Raw genomic sequence first — 20,726 nt, 5'->3', positions numbered from 1 at the left:
GTGTAATGATTTGCCAGTTTGTCTGTGAAATCTTGAGTAATGGGATGAGTTCCATTTAGGCAATTTGGTTTGCGAAATTCATTGAGTATTTTATAGAATTCTTTATTTGCACGTGTAGCGTTTTGAATTCTGTCTGAATAGTACCTTTTCTTAACTTTTTTGATAGCCGGCTTGTATAATCCGTTAATTTTCTGTAGGTGAAGTTTGTCTTGTTTGGCATTTGTTTTGAGCCAGGTACGTTGCAGCTTTCTAATTTGTTGTTTTGCCTTTTATTTCTATGTTTCTCCAAGGCGCTTTTTTTTTCTTTTGTTCTGTTGTGTGGTTTTGAGTGGTATCAGGGTGTCAAAAGCTTCCTGTAGCCACTCATATAGATTTTGAACAGAATTTATGGTTTCCAGATTTGTACTGGATGTTGTGTTTCTAAGTGTTCCAAATTAAGTTTGTTCCATGGCCGATAGGTGGATGAATGTAAGGTAGTTTTAGGTGAGTCACTTAGTGTTTTATGTTGGAAAGCAAGCAAGTGGTGGTCTGACCACCTGACTGGAGTTATCGTTTGAAAGGCAACTAGTTCAGTATTAGCAAAAATGACATCTAGGATATGTCTAGCGGTATGTGTCGGATTGTGGACAATCTGATGCAGGTTCAATGTGTCTAGGCCAGTGATGATTGTTTTTGGGTGGGTCATATTGGGTTTATCAAACCAAATGTTAAGGTCACCCAGAACGCATAAGTTTGAGTGTATTGTTATCAGGTTTGAAACTGTGTCGAAGTGTGTCTGGGATGTTGCCTTGCTAGGTGGAGGTCTGTAAAGGAGCAAGAAGTTACAGGAGGAAGACTGTGTAGGATTGCATCTTGTTAGAAGAGCCTCACAATTCTTTATGGAGATGTTGTCAATTTTAGTGATATGTATTGTTTGCCTGAATACAACAGCTAGACCACCTCCTTTTTTTGGCTATACGATTTTGGGTGATTGTTTGATAGCCCAAAGGAATGGCTACTTGCAGGACTGGAGCCATATCCTCACCCAACCATGATTCGGTTATGAATTGTATGTCTGGTTTTGCATCGGTGATACAGTCGTAGATGTGATGCTTGTTTTTAGCGAGGGATCGAGCATTTATTAGTAGACAGTTTAGTGAGTGGTCTTTGGTGATAGTGGGACTTTATTTTGTAGAAGAATGATCAGTATTGTGTGGGTTTGTAGCAGGTGTGTTTTTAGTGCTGGTATTAGCTGTATTAGGATAGCAATTGTGTATCTGTTCTGTATCGTGTTCCTCATCCAGCATGCTAAGAAGGCATTTTGATGGGTCTGCGTGTGTATGTGTTGGAGATGGTGTTTGAGAGTGAGTTGGAGCGCTGTGTTTCTTTTGTGGTGTAACATTGTTGTGAAGTAGACCTGGGGAAGCAAAGCTGTGAGGTGTTGCATGTTGCTTATATTTTTTGTGTGTGCTTAAGGCAGAGGGTGTATGAGTCAGGAAAGGTGGTGCAGATGTGGGTCATGTAGTAATGTTCTAAATTGTCCAATGGATGAGAGGCGGTTAGAAGAGTTGCTGTATTGCTGTATCTGTGTTAGGTGTGGTGGAAGAGGGAAGCTTGGAATTGCAGTTTGTTCCTTTGTGTGATTTGAAAGGTGGGTATATGTTTGTATTTTGTGATGGTAAGTATTCTGAGGTGTTGCGCTATGAAGATCTTGTTGTGCTGGTGTGTGTGATTATATTTTGCTTTTGAGGAGTAGTGAAAAGGGGTGCTGATGTATATGTTTTATGCAATAGATTTGGTTGTATAGTATTGTTTGTGAGAGGAGGTTGTGACGTAGAGGGGGTGGTGATGTGTTTATGAGTAGAGTGTATGTTGTGCGTAGGAGGGAATGAAGTAGAGGTGAGTGTTTATCTTGGACTGGTTTGTTGCAAGAGTTACAAAGTGTGGTGGTGTGCAGTGTGTGTGTGTTGTGCGTTAGTGTTATGGTAGAAGGGAGAGGATGGTGTTTGTTGGGCAACTTTCTTTCTTTTCCATCTTTATTTCGACATAAAATGTCAAAAGAGATCACAATACAATAGCAGCAGAAATCATTAAAAATTCTATAATTAAAACCAATCACATACCCATAAAATGAATATTTATAAACATTTTCTAGATCAACTGAGGGTCCCACTCCTCATTATAACCTTAGTGGGCCTTGGACTAACCAGCGATACACTGGAACTCATTTAACCACATAATTTCTTCTGATGTTCCACATAGCAAATAAGAATTTACTTACAGCAAAGATAATTAATGGGGATAGGTCAGTTTTTAGTATTCGATAGGAGTGGAAGCATTGCCTAATCCCCAAGTTTCTGCACATAGGAATAATCCACTTCCTCCTAGGCTTCCAAAAGGAAGGACAGAAGAATGAATGCCATTCTCCAGTTCCTCGGTACATGCTGGGCAGTTTTTAGGAGAAGATGGGCACCATCTGCTGGTAGGGGCTCTGATTGGGAGGGAGTCGTGTCTCCATTGGTGAAACAGCTTCCTAAGGCCAGTAGGACTAATAGCATCCAGCACAGTCTCCATTTTGTAATAATCTTTCGTTACTATAAATGTGCTGGACAATGACCCCAGGTGGGCATTCAATAGGCGAGCAGACTGGTTATAGTCATAATACATATTGACCAAGTCTTTACGTGTTATGTTTCTGCAAGCCTCTTCCGGGTTAATCCACAGTGAAGGGCAACCTAGTCTCTCAAATTCCTGCCTTATATATTTTAGCCAGGGAAGTTTCCACACTTTTGGGAGTTTTAACAATTCCGAGAGTTCTTCCCTGTAACTAGCAAGTTCAGGGGTTACCCACAGGCGCCTCCAAAAAGTTAAGGGCTTAAGGCCCAGTTCCTCTTTTAACAACTGATGGAAGGATGATTATATGTTTGTTAGTAATAAATGATGGTCTGTTAGGTGTAATTACAGTAGGGAGAGTGTGTCTGAATGGGATGTAGTTATGTATGGTGTTGATTGGCGCTGGGTTAGTGATGAGTGTATTGGTTAGTGGTATAGGATAGAGTTGTGCACTCTTTGTAGGTGATGGTGAATATGTGTGGTAGTTGGGATAGTAGGGTGTGTAGATGTGGTTTGGTCGGGTTTGTAGTGCATTCTGGTTCATTAATCTGTGCATAGTGTTGTGCGTGGTGTACATTTGGCGTGAGTATGTTGCTCTGTTTGTGTATGTGGATGGTGTGGGCTGGGTATTGCTAAATGGGAAAAGTGGCAGCATTTCTGGCCCTGGACCCGACAAGTCTCGAACAGGCTCAAAGGGGCAACTGCCCTTGTCCTCTCTGCCCTTAACAGGCTCAAAGGGGCAACTGCCCTTGTCCTCTCTCTGCTCTTGTCCTCTCTCTGCCCTTGCCCTCTCTCTGCCCTTGCCCTCTCTCTGCCCTTGCCCTCTCTCTGCCCTTGCCCTCTCTCTGCCCTTGCCCTCTCTCTGCCCTTGCCCTCTCTCTGCCCTTGCCCTCTCTCTGCCCTTGCCCTCAGATGCCCTAACCCTGGCCTTTTATAGCCTTAGTAATCAGGTGACCCCTTCAGCCAATGGGAACCCTAGTTCTAACGCTATCCAATCACAACACTAACATTAAAATCTAGAACCAATAGGATACCAGGACTTTACAGCCAATCTTAGCCCTAGTCCAAGCACCCAAACAGTTCGAAAACCCTGTTCTCTACATCCAATAAAGGCCCTAGCCCTACCAGTAGTCCCAACCCAAGTCCAAGCAACCAATGGCACAGGTAGCCCTAGCCCTACTTTCAATAGAAAGCCTAACCCTAATCTTAGTCCCACAACTAGTCCAGCAACCAATCCCACCAGAAGCCCTAATCGCTACTTCCAATTAAAGGTCTAACCTTAGCCCTAGTGCCACCCTACTCCCAACAACCAATAACATAGGAAGCCCTAGTCCCAAAATAGAAATCCTAACCTTAGCCCCAACCCTACAATGATTGAATCACAGACCCAGAAACCAATAAGAACCCTCAAATACCCAACCAATGAGGACATTAACTCTAATCCAATAGAAACACCATGTGCAACCACCAATCAGTGTACACATCTACCAACCACTAGCAGACCATATATAAGGTCCCTGAGACCTCAGACAAGGTTTGCTGGCCAGGCAGTTGGAAGCTGCTTCTCCTGTTCAGAATCTGCTAGGAGACCGACCGACTCAATCTACACTTTGGACTTCTGCAGGTAAAGACCTCACTAACTTAAAATCTAACAATACTGTTTGAATAAAACTTTACTCCCTCTGCTGGCCAAAAAACGAAGTGCACAGGCCCTAGTAAACTCAGTTTAAACAGCTCACAGAAGCACCCTCTGATGTAGAATATCCCTGTTGCGGGGGGGGGCAGGGGGGGCTGGTTTCACTGGCTTGTGAACACAAAATGGTGTTCAAAGAGCCTTCACTAACTGCAACAGCAGGAACGTGGTCTACCTAATTAAATGCCCATGCAAGAAGGAATATGTGGGGATGACCACACGAGCTGCAAAAACCAGGATAAATGAACATAAAAGCAATATAAGATGCAAGAAATCAACTATTAACCCCTTCGATGCTCATGACGAGCTGAGCTCGTCATGAGGCACAGTAGAGCTGTGCTGATGACGAGCTGAACAATGGGAAATAAGGATGGTCAGCACAGGAGGAAAATATCAATAGCAGCGAAGGTGCTAAGATGGCAGCACACTTTCTGGAAAAACAGCATTGTGTGAATGAATTACACTGGACAGTGATTGAACAACTTCCATCAGAAACAGGTTTATTTGAGAAGGAGCAAAGGTGGGTGGGTGTTCCGACTGGTCACAGACACCACCGGTAGGCATGGGCGGAAAATCCGTTCCGCTCGCGGATTTTGCGGATTTTCGGGAAATTCGCAATCCGCGAGATTCGCGAATCTCCCGCAAAATCCGCAAATCCGCGAGCAGCGGATTTTGCTCGCACTGTTCGCGTGAGTTCGCGCCCTGCGAATAAGTGCAAAATTGCAGAAATACGATCTTAGCAAAACTGAAAGTAACTACTTACCAGGTTCAAAAGTTCAGGCTCATCATTAGTAGCCATTTCCTGTAGTGCTTCCTGAGGGGCCCCTCCAGAGTTCAGTTGCCAGTTGAAACTATTATGTGACCCTGCTCTGAACCTCAGAATAGTTACACATATGCCACAAAGGTCCTGAATTACAGCTAAGGGAGACAAGCAGGAGCCAGGCTGGAAGTTAAAATCCATTAATCAGCCCCTAATTCATTATTGTCAGTTGGGGCAGGGCAGGTGTTGTAACTAATTTTGCAACAATGAAAGCACTTAGCAAGTGCAAAAGATCACTAATCAGGGCGCACTAAGGAAGCAGGTGCCAGCTAAAAAAATATTCTGTGACACATTAATCAGCCCCAAATTAATTCAGGTCACTTGAGGCAGGGAAGGTGTGCTTTGCTTTGCCGAAAATAATGTACACTGGACAACCAGAGGGTGTGGTGATGAAACAGAGGGTGGCATGGGTGGGCCAGAGGGTGGCATGAGTAGTCAGAGAGTGGCAGTGGTGACAGAGAGTGGCAGTGATGAAGAAGAGTGTCCCAAACAGGCTGGACACGTAGAAACAACAAGTTCGCGAAACTTGCGACCCGACAGGTAAGTTCGCAATTTGCGACATTGTACAAAACCCTCGCGAACTGGCAGAAACCCGCGCAAACACAAAAAAAAAAAAATTCGCGAGAATTCGCGGATTTTGCGGATTGCAAATCCGCAAAATTCGCGAACGCGAGATCCGCAAAATTCGCTCATGCTTAACCACCGGACTAAATGACTCCATTCCCTGGAGCCAGCTAAGATTAATGTATTTTACAGACTGCCAAGCAACAGTATTTTCTCAAACCTTATGATGAGCTAGACCATATATGTTGTTAGTAAAAACATGAAGTGACACCATTATCAACAGAAATTAACCAGGAATGCTCCCCCTTTAATAACACTTAACATAAATAACGTCCTAGACATAAAGATCCTTTGCAAAGTATGTTTAAATGTTTTAAAACTGTTTCCCCGATTGAATCTGCTTGCCCTTGCTAATAACGAATATTCCACCGATAAATAGCACGCCCGGAGCCTGATGCTTAATCCGGTATAACGCGCATGCGCAGGAAACCAGTGTCCTTCGCGCATGCGAGGAAGCCCAAACGCTACTCGCCCGCGCATGCGCGGTTGATCCAGACACTCCCTTTACATGCGCGCAGGACCGGACCTGATTTCCCGTGTCCAGGTCCTTCTTTGGGCATTTTCCGATTCCTATTAAGCACTAATTGAGGCAATTACTACTACTATATAAAGCATTTGTCCAATACGACTCGACATAACGTCGGAGCCGCGTTGAGGGGATGACAGCCTACCACTTCTGGCAGTAACCGTGAGTTCAGACCTTGGAACATGGAGAAACTTATTTTCTCACAAACAGCGTTTTAGATTCTAAATCCACGTTGTCCCCTTCTCTTTTGACATCCTCTTAGGTTGCTACATTGAGCAAGGAGACAACAGAACCCCCAATACTACGCCTAGGCTCATGAGGCTAGTTAGCCTTAGTCCAAAAGTAAGAACTATATATTTACAAAATAATGTGTTTTTTCCCACTATTCTATCCCAGGGATTCTATTGGCGACTATATCAAATCCATGTGTGTCCTAGTCTATGTGTTTGTCTATGTCCTTTTCTTTTACAGGGTTTTGAGCCTTATTTTTGGTTCTTCATCACCCTCCTGTGTACCTACACAGGTTTTTTCTCAATATCATAATGTAATGGTATAGTTGATAATGTTTTTATTCATTCACAGGTTCTGTATTAACAACGCCAATTGGGCGCAACGGACTGTATTTAATATAACACTAATAGGTACATTTCACCTATTTTATGTTTGTAGAGCACACTTTGACATCTACACACATGTGAGTAAGGTGGGGATAATAGTGCACATCCCCGTCCTGAAGAAGGAGTCCTTGTCACTCCGAAACATGTCGACGCACTAGAGAGGTTGATGTACCCTAACTAGTATAAACAACCTCACACTGCACTTTTTTAACGATACCAGCCGAGGGCTTAATAAAAACTTTTTATTATTTTTTCTCCTACGAGCCAGGTATCTTTTAACTATCACGGTCTTTCACCCCACCACTCACATTTATTCCCTTCACACACACCAACACATAGTCCACTTCAAGTGCTCCTACGTAGTCGTGAGTCGCAGCACGCCGCATCCCGTAGAGGGGTGCGAAGACCCCGATGATGAAGCATGACACCAAGGGCCTGTTGGTGTGTGAGGGGTATTTATACAACACTGTGTGCTCCCCACCACTGTAGGGACCACTACCACTGCAAGAGTGGATTCCTTTTTGTTTAATAAAATTACTAGGGGAGACAGAATCCACTCCCTCCTCTCCCTCCCTGTTCTTGTTTTTTTCTTGAACCTGGAAAGACTGCAGGACAAACGACATGCAAGACGGGAAGTTCAAACCATACCAAGATGGAACCTGCAAAGAGAAAAATTGGTTAAAGCCATCTAATAGCTTTTGTCAGACAAGAACAAGTTCTATAACCTCACATATAAGTCATCAGAGCCATTAGAGAGAACTTGAAGTATCAAGTGATAGGGTCTGCCTCCCTGCTCACACATTGCCGGTTGTAACCGGAACAGCCACGCATCCGTGAAGGTCTGCAAAATAGACCTGCATCGTTTAGGGTTAATTAAATGTACTGCTTGCGCCAATGGATCAAAAACGGGAGGCTGCCTCGGAAATGTGGGGAAATAGTGTTACTCTCTGAAACAGCCTGAAGTATGCTTACATTTCAAAGGCATTAGCAAGCTGTAATTCTTTTAAGTGACCAAAAGGCAAGAACGTAACGAATCAGGACAAGTAACCTGTGTTAGTCCGCATCCTTTGCACCAGCCTCTCCCTGACTGTTTCATCCTTGACAGAGGTAGCAAGGGGCTATTAATAAGCGGGATGGCAGGAGAGCACCAAGATATTTGCCCTCCGTCTTTCTCGCCATCCAAAACACCCAAACCCTGATCTCTCTGCTTGATGGGACTTGGTTAGGACATATTATGGAAAAGATAGACTTGCGCGTCCCAGAGTGTGGCTCACTGGTTAGAGGCGGCAGACCCGAGAGCAGAGGACGGCCCGGGACCAGGGTTCGATTCCCGGCGCGGCAGGTTTCTGGACCAGGGTCAGCGGACTCGATAATTCTCTCGCCTCGGTGCCCACTCTGATCAGCGATCACACTCGGCAACTCTGGGCATTAGCTTGCCTCATCTTCACTAACGGCCCCACCAGACCGCCGGGGATGCCTGGTCTCACCCTGGAGATACCCATTAAGGGACCATCTCTCAGGGAAGCCAGGAAGGGTTTCGCAGCGGTCGAAGCGCCTTGGGACCCTCTGGGTAAGTAGTGCGCTATATAAATGCCTATACATACATACATACATACTCCACCTGCTCTTTATCCACTCCTTGATGTGGCATATGGTATTTGGAGTGCAATCAATACGCCACAAAGTGGAACTGGGCTGCCAGACAGTATTGTTCTAAATCAGGAAAGCACTCGCTGTTAGAGAACCTTGTTAGATTATTCCAATGGAACCGTGTCTGCTTCCCAGCGCATAACCAGATGGAAAGTTCCAAGTATATGCTAGCCAAAAATTTGCTTGTCCAATGGGATGGGAATTTTTTTGAATAGGTACAAGGATTTGGTGAGGACCGCCATTTTAATCAAATCAGCAGGTGTCAACACAAGTTAATCGATTTAGACAACTGATAAAAAGTGTGAGATTTTACAAAAACCAGGGCTGGTCTTGCCGCTGGTGATGCCCACTGTGACTATCCTTTTTGCTTCAACAGCCTTTCCAAGGACTTTCTTTTCCGATGATTCCTTTAATACTACCCACCAGCAGTGCCCCTGATCTCTCCACAGCCCCTCTCTCACCTAGATTACAACCGTTTTATAGCGCTACTCATATCAATGCAGGCTGTTGAATCACTTTACATTACACACACCTTCTATAGAGTCAATGAATCATAGGTGTATAAATCAATCTATAGGAATTGTTAAAAAGGCAATGAGGATTGCTAGGAATTACACGTAATCCATAGTATATTTTAAAGAGTGTTTGTTTGTTTGGTCTGGAGAAGCACTAACTCTGGATGTAAATTGTATCACAGAGGTTGAGGTTGGCTTCACTAAATAAGCATGCATTTCTACTGAAACAAATCCTATTTAGCGACTTTAGGATAATGGAATATTGAGGGAGAAAACATCAGATTACCTATACCATGCAGTTAACATGCAGCTCCTTCATGACTGTTCATAGGTCATTGTGCTATAGTAGGATTGTAACTTATAAACTGCAAGTAACAAAAGCATCTCTGTGACAAAAGCAGTAAACAAACGAGCTACCCACATAAAATACGGCTCTGTGATCTGTATGGTATACTTTGCAGCAGGCATTTTAACCCTCTGTGCTACTTTATTATGAGTCACAAGTAGCACTAGACAACACTTCTATCCCTCTTTAGTAGGAACTTTAACCCCTTTAGCAGTTTTCAGGCAACAAAAAAACTTTCAAAATAACTCAACACGGAAGGAAATCTGAATAAGTTATTTGTAAACACAGACAACCCCTCTCCTCCCCAGCTCTTTTCCAGGTGTGGCTGCACTGGTCAGTCCACCCTAAATCCGGCCCTGCAGACAGCACCATAACATAGTGACTCCGACAGTAGCCTTATCCGGAATGAAATCCCCTCATCTGCGTGGTGTTCTGTAGGAATTTGGAGTATTATGTGGTGATGCTGGTTAGGTTTCCCCATGCAATATTCTCACAAACTTCAGAGATGGTCCTTGCATTCACAATAATACATCCTTAGCTCTCCTGGTAGGGTGGCAAAGAGCAGTCGGGCTTTTAAGCATTTCAGCGTACCAACCCGAACAGTAAATAATGTGATTAGATGCATATGAGCGAAGTCATGGATTTTAGAAGAAAACATAAATCACAAGAATTCAATACTTTTGCATTGCAGTCAAAGGCATCATGTGGTAATGATAATCGGTCACTAGCTGGTCAAATAGCGTGGAACCAAGGAGGGTAGCTAATGAGGGTCGAAGGATCAAGCTACAACAGTCAGTTCGATTTTACCTGGCTCGAGAAGCCCAGCGCCAATTTATCCTGGCTGTCCTTGGTGCTGAAGCGGGACCTGCGGGAGTGCTGGTTTTAGAGCTTACATGATGCTTGTGGGGAGCAGGGTGCAAGAAGTCTACATCGAAGCCACTGCTGATGTCTGATGAAGGTTTTGCAGTGTTACCTTGAGGTGCAGCGTCAAGTAAAAGGGGTCTTTGTTAGACTGGCGACCAACAATCCTTAGCAGTGGTACCCACAGCAGTCTTATGTCCGCTGTCCGGAGGTCCTGGGGAACATGGTAGCTGCCTAAAATGTAATGTCGGCCAGGACTACATTTCCCACAATGCACTGGACCATCTGCTTTTCGGGTATCACTCGGAGGGCCGATAACCAGCGATTCTTCAGATCCGGTGTGCTGTTTTACCTGCTGTTGCAGGAGACTAGTGCCATTAGTCCATGGGGTCTGGTGATGCCTTTGACTCTCAAAGGTGTCCCGCTGTCTAGGGGAACCAAACTCTGGTCCAGGACGAGCCGTTTTCGTTCAGTTCCTAGAAGGTTGTCACATATGCAGAGTCAAACTCTTTTGGTTTGTGCAGCTCTTGTTACAGACCCTGGTCTCTTCTTTTGTCCTTGGTGCAAGTCAGATCAGAACTGAGTTTGTGGTGTCAGGAATAAACCTTAAATCCTAGATTTTGGGGCATCAGGAGAGTGAGTGCAAGTGGACAATGGGCTACTAGACCATTGCATGTATGATTTATTAATGAGTGACGCAAAAGGCACTTTAGAAGCTTGTGCTATAGGCATTGCTAATGCTGGTTTTTGTTTGTATTCTGTCCCTTTCTCAAAAAAATAAAGTTGTCGTGTTTAGCTCTACTCGTATTGTGTAGTTTAGTTTTCAGTACTAAGACTGTCCATTATGGATTTTATTTATCAACTTGTGATTTAATTTCTGATGTTTTTTTCCAAAAATTTCAACACAGTTCCTTAATATTATATGTACAGATATTTATCCAAACATTATTGCCATGGGATTTCCAGCAGACCGGCTTGAAGGTGTATACAGAAACAACATTGACGATGTTGTAAGGTAAGGTTTTTGTTGTTTCAATATCTCCAGGATGAGCGTGTTGTTCAGTAGTTGGAGTGCATACATTTCGTACTAAACAGCCTACAGGTATGTCTGGTTGTGTATGGTTCTACTGCTTTAATCAGGAGGGATACATAATAACCTTCACCTACCCATCCCTGAATCTCCTCCACTGGTGGTAAAGAGGTAGTCAGGACCCCATACTGGACTGACCCACCCTCAGCTCTGTTATGTCTTTGTCTCTCAGTGCGGTTAAATTTGAATATACAACACATATTTTTTAACCAGTCTGGGTATGAAGCCAATGATTTTTGTAAGCAGTCAGTTTTTATGGTCTGGCATTACAGCGCAGCTTTTGCCAGACCATTATGTGCGAACCGCCAGGAGAGGGGCTTTGGCTCCCCCCACATGTATGGAGCCAGGGGTGCATGTTTTGATTGGACATGTGTTGTATACTTTTACAAAAGAGTGCTTGTCTTTAACACAGCTGTGAGCCTCTTTTTTTTATTCATCCAACTGCCTGAATCTGAACTTTAAGGGGCACACATGACATTGTAATGCTATTAAAGTGTTTTAAAATAATCTTGGTGCATTTGTGTGGCAGCAGCACACATGGGAGTAGGGCAGTCAATGACGTACATGGAGTTTTTTTTTTATTGGTCTTGACAGTGCAACTTTCACCTGAGTTTTAACCTACATCAATAATATTGTACAGTTCTTTTCTTCCACATAAAATGCATATCTATTCTCAAGATTTCTACTTGTAATTCACAATTACAGAAAATATTCCTTTAAAGCCAAACTTATTGGCATTGCCAATGTTTGTTTACTAGAATGTGCTACATCTACAGCTTGTTCAACCCACAGTCTGACATTTCTAGAGTAAAGGTCCTGCTTGAGTTTGACTCTCCTTTTGTCTTTTTTTCTGCTGTTTTTAATGTTACCGAGTTTCCTTATTATATCTCCATAATTGTATGGTAAAGGTCTCCATTTACTTTAAGGTTGAGTGAGTGAGAAACTTAACAAAATGATTTTCAGATGTAGAATGGTCCAGATGTTTTGCAGAACACATGAAAAGATAAGTGCCAACCTTCAAGCAGTCCTTGTGCAGCAGAATTACTCCAAATCTAAAATCTACTGGGCATCATCTACCGGAAAAGCTTGCCTTTTTTGATCGTTAATTTCGTCAATGTTAGAAATCAGAAACTGATTATGTTTTAAAAATGACATCAGGATACATTTTATGTCTTCCTATGTGGACTTTATTAGACACTAATGGGAATTACCTAGTAATTTTTTTAATGATAATGATTAAAATGGTCGCTAATAATGAAATGAAAACAACTGTTTATAATTGAGTTTTATAGTAACATTTGTTTGAACATAGATCATTTATAACCATTAATTTAATCCCATATGATACCACGGTATCAACTAAATGTAAAAGTCTTCTACTACTTTACTTATGTGATATAATTGTATTGTTTTTTAAGAATGGGTATAACTGGTTGTGTAGTGACCAAATGTATTAAAATATCCGTATACATTTTGTTTATAGCACATAAACAACTTAATTCTCATTTACACTTGTGATACTCATGTGATACCAATTAAACATTTCTAGAGGTTTATATGAATTTTAAGACTATTGAAAGCATAGATAACTTTGATGTGAATAATGAGTGTTACCACCTTACACATAAGCGTGTCCTTCACATTCATTTGTTTTCATGGGGCGAATCGGTGTGACACAACGTAGCCCAATGGGCTCTTGGATAACCGCTGCCCTAAACATCAGTGTTATTATTGAAAGTAGAGCAGTGGCTTTCACTCTCCTCTCCCCAAATGTTTTCGGAGAGAAGAGGTAAATAACCACTTATAGCCTACGCCACCGGTTTCATTTCTCGTTCTGATGTGGGGTTATAACCATTTCCTGTCTTGTGAGCTCGAATCCACTAAACAGATTTATCTTTGAAAGAAAAATATATATCATAACACTTTGAGCATGAAATGTGTTTATTCAGCAAAAATAATTGATATCGCTATACAGCATGACAGAACTTCGCCTCACCAAATAAACATTTAATTCTAATCCCACTACAAATTTCTCCAACTTTAGATATCTGTATTCAAAGGTGCTTCAGTTTCTCTTCAGAATAAACTATGGGCATTGAAAATAGATTCAAGAACAGATCAGAGAAGATAGACTTGCTTCATTGTGAATTCTGGTTCTGTAGTCCAAGCCTTGGAAATGAGTCCTGGTGCTATAGAGGCAAGAGAACTTACGCATGTTAGTATTACATGGGTATCCAAGCATGTACATGACTAATAATATGGTCATGGTTGCGGATGATTAAATATGGCGATTAGCAAATGTGTTATTACAACTTGTATCTTGATTCCTTTCATGGAACCTTGGTGAGCAAATACTAACCGAGTAGTTACTAGTTCCAATGTCTTAACTTCCTCAGGAATCAGTTTCCCGATAAATCACTATTTTGTATGTGACCTACTTTTTATCAAATGTAGCATTGCTTTCCGGATTGTCCAGTTTCACCCGGAAAGGCTATCACTTCCAACATATTCTTTTTGCAATAAGTAAGGCATGCCTACTGCAATGTTGTAACTTTTCATAAAATGTTTTACCAGATGGTTAGCTTGGCTTCATAACCAACTGGGGCCTACTAAACTGAGCAAAAGCTTTCTCTCCCTATATTTCATTGGATGTGCACAACCTCTGTTCAGTCAGAAACTGGTAGAGCGGACAGTCACCGCATGGTTGGAGCCAAAACGTACCCGTTAAGCTTTTTTAAGAGGTTATGGTCACATATGGTCTGGTGACAGCTGTCCTGTCAGGTTAGCTCGAATAACCCTAAGAATGGTCTTTGTAATTTCAAGTACGGGATTACATTGTGCCAAGCACAAAATACATTTCTGCATTATAGCAACACCTATCCCCTGAGTGAAGGCTACCTTATGTGAAACTTTTATTGTGTACTTGTGTCCTTGAGTGAAGCTTTCATAACACATCACTAGTTTTCTCCCTCAGTCTGTGTCATTCACCTTGGGGTGAAAGGAAGAATGGCAGAATTGAGGTTTTCTGAGAGCAAGCTAGGTACTGGGAGCATTAATAGGGCTGAGAGCGAGATCATGGCTTGTTAAATGTGCAAAGAGTGGGAGTGTCCCTAGTGTTTGGAGTAGTGCACAGAAAAAAAAAGTTCCTTTGTTTTTAAAACCACTGAGAAATAAACAAATAAATGTTTTACTTGTTAATACCTGAAATATTGCTGATGCCGTAATTTATGTAACATTACCCTTTTGTTTATCCTTTTTGAGGTTTTTGGATCAAAAACATAAAAACTACTACAAGATCTACAATTTGTAAGTATTTTTTTCTGTGAATATATTTAAGAATGCAATGTGAGGTTTATTTCTGCTTTAACGTGGTAACAGTTGTAGTATATTGACATTTGTACTGTATACTAACCCATAATTTCAGCAATCCCTTTTACACACTTATCAAATTTCTCTTTTGTACATTATTTCTGATGTACCTCTGTGTAGGTTTGCTTCCAAGATCTAGAAGTGTGTGCGTTTGTGGGGGGGAGGGGGGAGGGGGGGGGTGTAGGTGTTTGGCCCTATTTTTAAATGAGGCAGAGTACTGTTTAGTTAACCCGTCCCCTTGATGTGGTGGCGTGATTCAGTTCTGCTTGTCAGATCACAAATTCTGTCACCAGCATATAGGCCAGTATAGAGATTCTTTAATACCTACCCTTTCCTCTAAATGATAGACCATTGCTAAAGATTTGAAATCTGTAATGCTTTCATCAATTTTTTTCCTTCTCTGCTGGATTTCCATTTCCAAGGCGTTTGTGTAGTGTTCTGTTTAGCCTGTCAAGATGGCTAACATCCTTCCTGGTTCTTTGGCGGTGTCCAGCCATTATTTACGAACGCCTTGTAGTTCTTTAAAGTCCTTTGGAGCAAAGCAAGCCAGCACGTTTTTGTCTGTGATTGTGCAAAACCGATGTTCATTGTCTGGTTTGCAACTCAGACTAGTAGCTGCAGTAGTCTGTGCACATTTATTTTCTCCCACCTTTGCTAGTCCATTCCCCTTTGGAAGATTCTAAGCAGTTCAGCTACTTTACTTAGTTTTTATGACTGCAGAAATAAATATTGTGGTGAAATGTAAAGCGTAAAGGAATTGTGAGCTGTGCACTTTGGAAAAAGCTTAGAAAGAAAAATGGAAGGGAAAACTATCATAATTTGAAAGAAGAGAAAGGAATCTAAGGCTGGATAACTTTATCCACGTTATTGGAAAATGATATCCAGTGAATAGCTTCAGTAGTTTTGCACAATAAAAGCAACTTTGATAAAACTATACGCTCACTCAAATTTGCTGAAATATTTTATTGCAAAAAAAGCTAAATATGTTGAAGAAATCATCACATTTGCATCAATGGAAACTACCTGTGAGATGTTATCCATTTTAGTAGCAAACACATTCCTTTCCTCTCTAACACTTGTTCACTAGGTTTGTGATTTGTCTTCATTACTTTGCAGTGGCACCCTGTTTTTTATGTTTTGAAAAAACTGACTCTTAAAGAAGTTACATCTCAGTCATGACTGTTCGTTTGTTAGTCTGATGACTGGTAATGTTTCAGTTTAATTTTCAAGAAATTCAAAGGTGGGCATACAGTGTGATTATGACTTTGCAGAAAGTTAACCATGACTAGGATGATGGACGTATCTCCCCATAGCATTAGTCATGCAATTAGGTAAGCTTTACTTTGACGTTCACTTAAATAACTGTCTTGGTTGGGAGGACTGAGTGCTTGGCACAGAGGGACTCTTAAGTATAGAAGTTAACATGTCCAAGTAGGAAAGGGGAGTATTGTGTGGTGCGGGAGGTTAGAATTCGCCATGTATTACTATCGGGATACCCCAAAGATACTCCTTGCATTCACAATAATAAATTGATCGAAATCCAATACTAATTCATAAAAAGAGTGTATTTTTAATCTTAATGTAGACACCAAAACGAACGGAATAACATGCATATAACCAGAGTTCTAGATTTTGGAAGCAATAATAAATCAGTGAAAAGTAATACCTAGAAAATATAACCCGGTCAAAGGGGAAAAACTACTAGTGACAATAGTCACTTGCAGGGAGTTATGCGGAACCCTTACAAGGTTAAAGTCATGGGGGTTCCCTGGGCCAGTCCGTTTAATTTTGCCTAGCTTGTGGAGTCTGGGTGCAGAGTTGTCCTAGCTGTCAGTGGTGCTGAACGGGAACAGTGGGGATGCTGATTTTACTGCTTACGATGCACATCTGCTGACGTCTGATGACAGTTGCACGGTGTTCCCTGTAGATGCAGCATTGAGTTTGGGGGTTAGTTCTAGATTTGCGACCAACAAGCCTTTTCAGTGGTATGGTCAGCGAAAAGCACTTCAAGAGGTCCCAGGGAGCGAGATAGTGGCCTGAAACCTCATGGCAGGCAGGACTACAACTCTCACAATGCAATGGGCCATCTGGATTTGGGTGATCCCATAGAGGGCCTGATGGCCAGTGATACTTGAGATCTGCTGAGTATTTTTACCTACAGTTTGCAGGGGACTAGTGCCAGTGGTCCAGGGGAGTCTGAGGGTGCTTGTGGCTACCACAGGGGACCCTCGTTCAGGGGATACCGGGTTTTAGCCAAGGACGAGTATCTATTGTGCTGTTCCAAGTCTGTGAGACAGGGACACATTATCCCTCTTTTGCTTTGGTGAAATGGCTAAAGTTCTGTTGTCGGCAACATGGGTCTCCTCTTGGCCCTTCCTTGATGCAAAGTGTTCAATGGGTAGCTACTCTGCCGCTGAGGTGACCACATCCAGGGGCATAGGTGATCTGCTTGATCCCACAACCCTCTATTCTGCCCCTCCTAAATATGGCAGAAAACCAAATATAGTGTACAGACCAGGCTGCCCCCCCTGGAGGTGTGGCTAGACTTCTAGGGGTGTACACCTCCTTCACTAACTAATTTTCCACCTCTGTGGGATCAAATGTGCCTAGGCAGGGCTGTTTCCTCTACAGCGAGTCAGCCCTGCTGCATATCAGAGGCAATGCAGCCTTTAATGCGCACCGCTTTGATGTGCCAATTCACTAGCCTTCTTAGGAGGAGGACCTCCTTCCTGCCCATGCCTGTGTTCCTGACTCCTGGGAGTGCCCACACTGCCTGGCAGGAGGTCAGAATCCTGTCTTGGTAACAGAAAACGCGATCTTGCCAGGCAGAGCACATTGAAGCTGGGGCATCTAGGCTGAAATCTTCTACGGTGGCCACCTGGGTGCATTTCATGTCAGCAAGGGTATGAGATTAGTGTTAGTGGTGAGAGAACACGTTGTTTGACACCGAACATGACATATTTCGGCAATAACGTAACAGAACTGCAACCTCAAGAATGCCCAGGTGGAAGCCCATGTTATCCTATGGACTGCTAACACTTATAGTAGTTTCCAATGGGAAACACCCCTGTAGGGACATATAGGCTTGCACTTCTATGTCCTCACCTTTAATATACTGGACGCTGCCTCCTGAGCTGAGGAGGCCTTCCTTAGGGGTGCCTGACATATATTAAAAGTAGTGTATTGACTGTCCCGCACATGGTGAGGCCACAATAGAGTTCGAGCAGTTTGCACTGGCAGGCCTGTTGTCAGTAGTTAGCTTGGGTAACCCAGGGTGGCACAAATCTATGCTGCGGACCCTTTTATCACTTATACCCTTAGTACTTCTGATACCATATACTAGGGACATATAAGAGTGTACGGTCTTTGGGAATTTGGGATTATCAAGTCGAAAATAACCGTTGTGGGGGTGAGCAGAGGCATTGGAGCATGACTACCAGGTTTCAATGCTCTCGGAGTCGAAAACCAGCATCTAGTAGTCCAAATTGGGGCAAAAAGTGTGTGTGTGGGGGCACTTCTGCAGAGATGTGTTCGAGGCATGTGGGCTGCTGAATTCATATCTGTGCATAGATTGCCGCCTAGTGTTGGGTCCGGATGATTGCACATTATTGTCCTGGAAGAGTCTTCGAAGTATCAAGAGATAGGTGGCGCCTCCCCTGGACTACAGTGCGCATGGGCATCGACTCCATCCTCAGATTGTTTTTTTCCGCCATTGGGTTCGGATGTCTTTAATTCCCTCTTGTCGGAATCGATAGAAAAACTTTCTTAAGACCAAAAGGTCTTTAGTCTATACGTCGGTATTGTCTTGCGTTCGGCTTTACTTCTTCTAGCTCGGCTCTGAGCCGGATTCTTACTTCCGCGTGCTCTTGGCGCAGGAGGCCTAGTCGACGCTCCTGACCTATCGACCATCCATCATGGAACGAAGTCCATTTAAGAGATGTCCGGTCTGTAACTCGAAGTCCCCCCACATCGACGTCCACCCGGTGTGCAACAAGTGCCTGTCGCCGGACCACGATGAGGACAAGTGTATGGCTTGTTCACGCTTCAGGTCCAAGAAGACACTTAAGCTTCGACGAGCTGCGCGCCTGGAGGCCCAGCAATCTGCTCTGGCGCCTGTGGACATCTTCGATGCGGGGGATGTCGAGGTCGAATCTATCCAGGACGTTTCTGAATCAAACCCTGCGTCGGACGTCGAAGAAGACTACGACGCGGATGCTGAGGTGTTCGAAAGCGAAGAAGTCGTCGAGGAGGTAGGAGACGACGACGGTGCCCTCAGGGCCATGGAGGATAGCTCAGATGAGGAGCTTCCTCAAACTGACTCTGGGGCCGTGCCTATTTATAAGGCCTGGTCGAGGGATCGCCTTCGGGCCTTACCCAAGATCTCAATATGGGTTCCACGGCCCCGCCTTCGGGCCCGGCCACGGACATTGTTACAGAGCCACTCCCTGGCAAAACGAAACCGAAAGTAAAACCTACGGTCTCGACGCCAGATACTGCGCAGGTGCCAGCATCGAAACCGAAAGTGCGCATCGCTTTGGTCGGATCAAAAACTTCAGAGGCTTCGGCGCCGAAGAAGCCGAAGGTGGCTGTCGAGCCGAAAAGTCAAGTCAAGGGCGTCGAGACGAAGTCTGCCGCACCGAAGGCTAAAGTGAAGGTGGTCGATGTCGGCGCCGAGGTCGGTCGACGCCGGCAAGGGCCTTGTCGACCCGAAGAAGGCTGTCAGCGAACCGAAGAAAACTCTCGGTGACCCGAAGAAGCGACTCGATGACCCGAAGGTCCTCACTACCGCGCGTCCGCACGACAAGGCCAAGGGCGCTGCGCCCCGTGAGTCGACTCCGAAAGTGGCCTCGAAGGATTCCGTTGAACCGGCGCGCCCATCCGCCGCATTCACTAAGAAGGTGACGGACTCCCTGCAGCTCAACCGTGAGGGCACCGCGGCGGTCGATCCGAAGGACCCTCCGCCTGCGAAACCTGTGGAGAAACCAGTTAAGGCGTCCACGCCGATCCACTTCACGTTGCCGCCTAAGACGGCGCCGAAGGCTTTCGCTCCTAAGGCAGTGGCCGGCGTGCCCGAAAAGGTCTCCTCGGCGCCGAAGGCGTCGGCGGTGGTTCCCGGCCCGTGACCTCGACGTCCTTCGGGGGATGAGCGTCTGGAACACTTCATCGACGCCGAAACGGGCAGGCTTTCCCTCCTGAAGCGGAAAATCACCCCGGAACCCCAGATGGAGTCGTACAAGATCCCTCAAGAAAAAGAACTCTGCTTGCTCTCCCGTCCTGGTGGAACCCCTTTCCCCACAGACTCATGATGTGTCGCCCACTTACTCAGATGTGGACGCTGGTGAGGGAGATGATGAGGATGAATACAGTTATCCAGTCTATACAGACCCTGAGGATACAAATGAGCCCTGGGCAGCTGGTGGTGACCCTGGGGATCCTCATTCAGGCTAAGACCCTCAACTTTTTTCTGCAAAGACTTCACCTACAGAAGACTCTGCTGCTTTCAATGCCCTCATTGAACGGGCTGCTAACAATCACAATGTCCAGCTGCATGCTGACCCTGTGGATGTGGATTTCCTCTTTGACACTTTTTCAGTATCTGAAAAAACTGTAAAAACTCTGCCTATGCTGAAAGGTGTTTTAAAGCATGCTACTGAGATCTTTAAAGAACCTACCAGGGCAAGGGTGATAAACCCTAGGATTGACAAAAAATACAAGTCTGCGCCTACTGATCCTACCTACATTAAAGGACAGTTGCCTCTGGACTCCCTTGTCGTCTCGAATGCCCGGAAGAGGGCTAATTCTCAGACTACAGGTGATGCTCCTCCCCAGACAAAGAATCCAAGGTCTTTGAGGCTTCGGGGAAGATGGTGGCAGCACAGGCAGCCAACATCTGGCGCATCTCTAACACACAGGCGCTTCTAGCGCGCTATGACCGGGCGCACTACGACACACTAGAGACCCTGTTGCAACACCTGCCTGATCAATACAAAGAAGGGGCTGAGATGCTGATTCAAGAAGGGAAG

The 20,726-nt window shown here is 44.1% G+C and overlaps 1 protein-coding gene across 4 annotated transcripts in view; it reads left to right on the top strand.

Annotated features, from left to right (window-relative positions):
- Window positions 1–20,726, top strand: part of PTEN (phosphatase and tensin homolog) — a 283,802-nt gene that overhangs the window by 106,727 nt on the left and 156,349 nt on the right. For all 4 annotated transcript variants that reach the window (XM_086921953.1, XM_086921952.1, XM_086921955.1 and 1 more), the window contains exons 2-3: window positions 11,175–11,259; window positions 14,596–14,640. In XM_086921953.1, the coding sequence (XP_086778079.1) occupies window positions 11,175–11,259; window positions 14,596–14,640 (130 nt within the window). The remainder of the gene's footprint in view (window positions 1–11,174; window positions 11,260–14,595; window positions 14,641–20,726) is intronic.

This window comes from Lissotriton vulgaris, chromosome 5, assembly GCF_964263255.1.
Source record: "Lissotriton vulgaris chromosome 5, aLisVul1.2, whole genome shotgun sequence".
NCBI lineage: Eukaryota > Metazoa > Chordata > Amphibia > Caudata > Salamandridae > Lissotriton > Lissotriton vulgaris.
The sequence above is the reverse complement of the archived record's forward strand: the minus strand, read 5'-3'. Positions and strand labels throughout refer to the sequence as shown.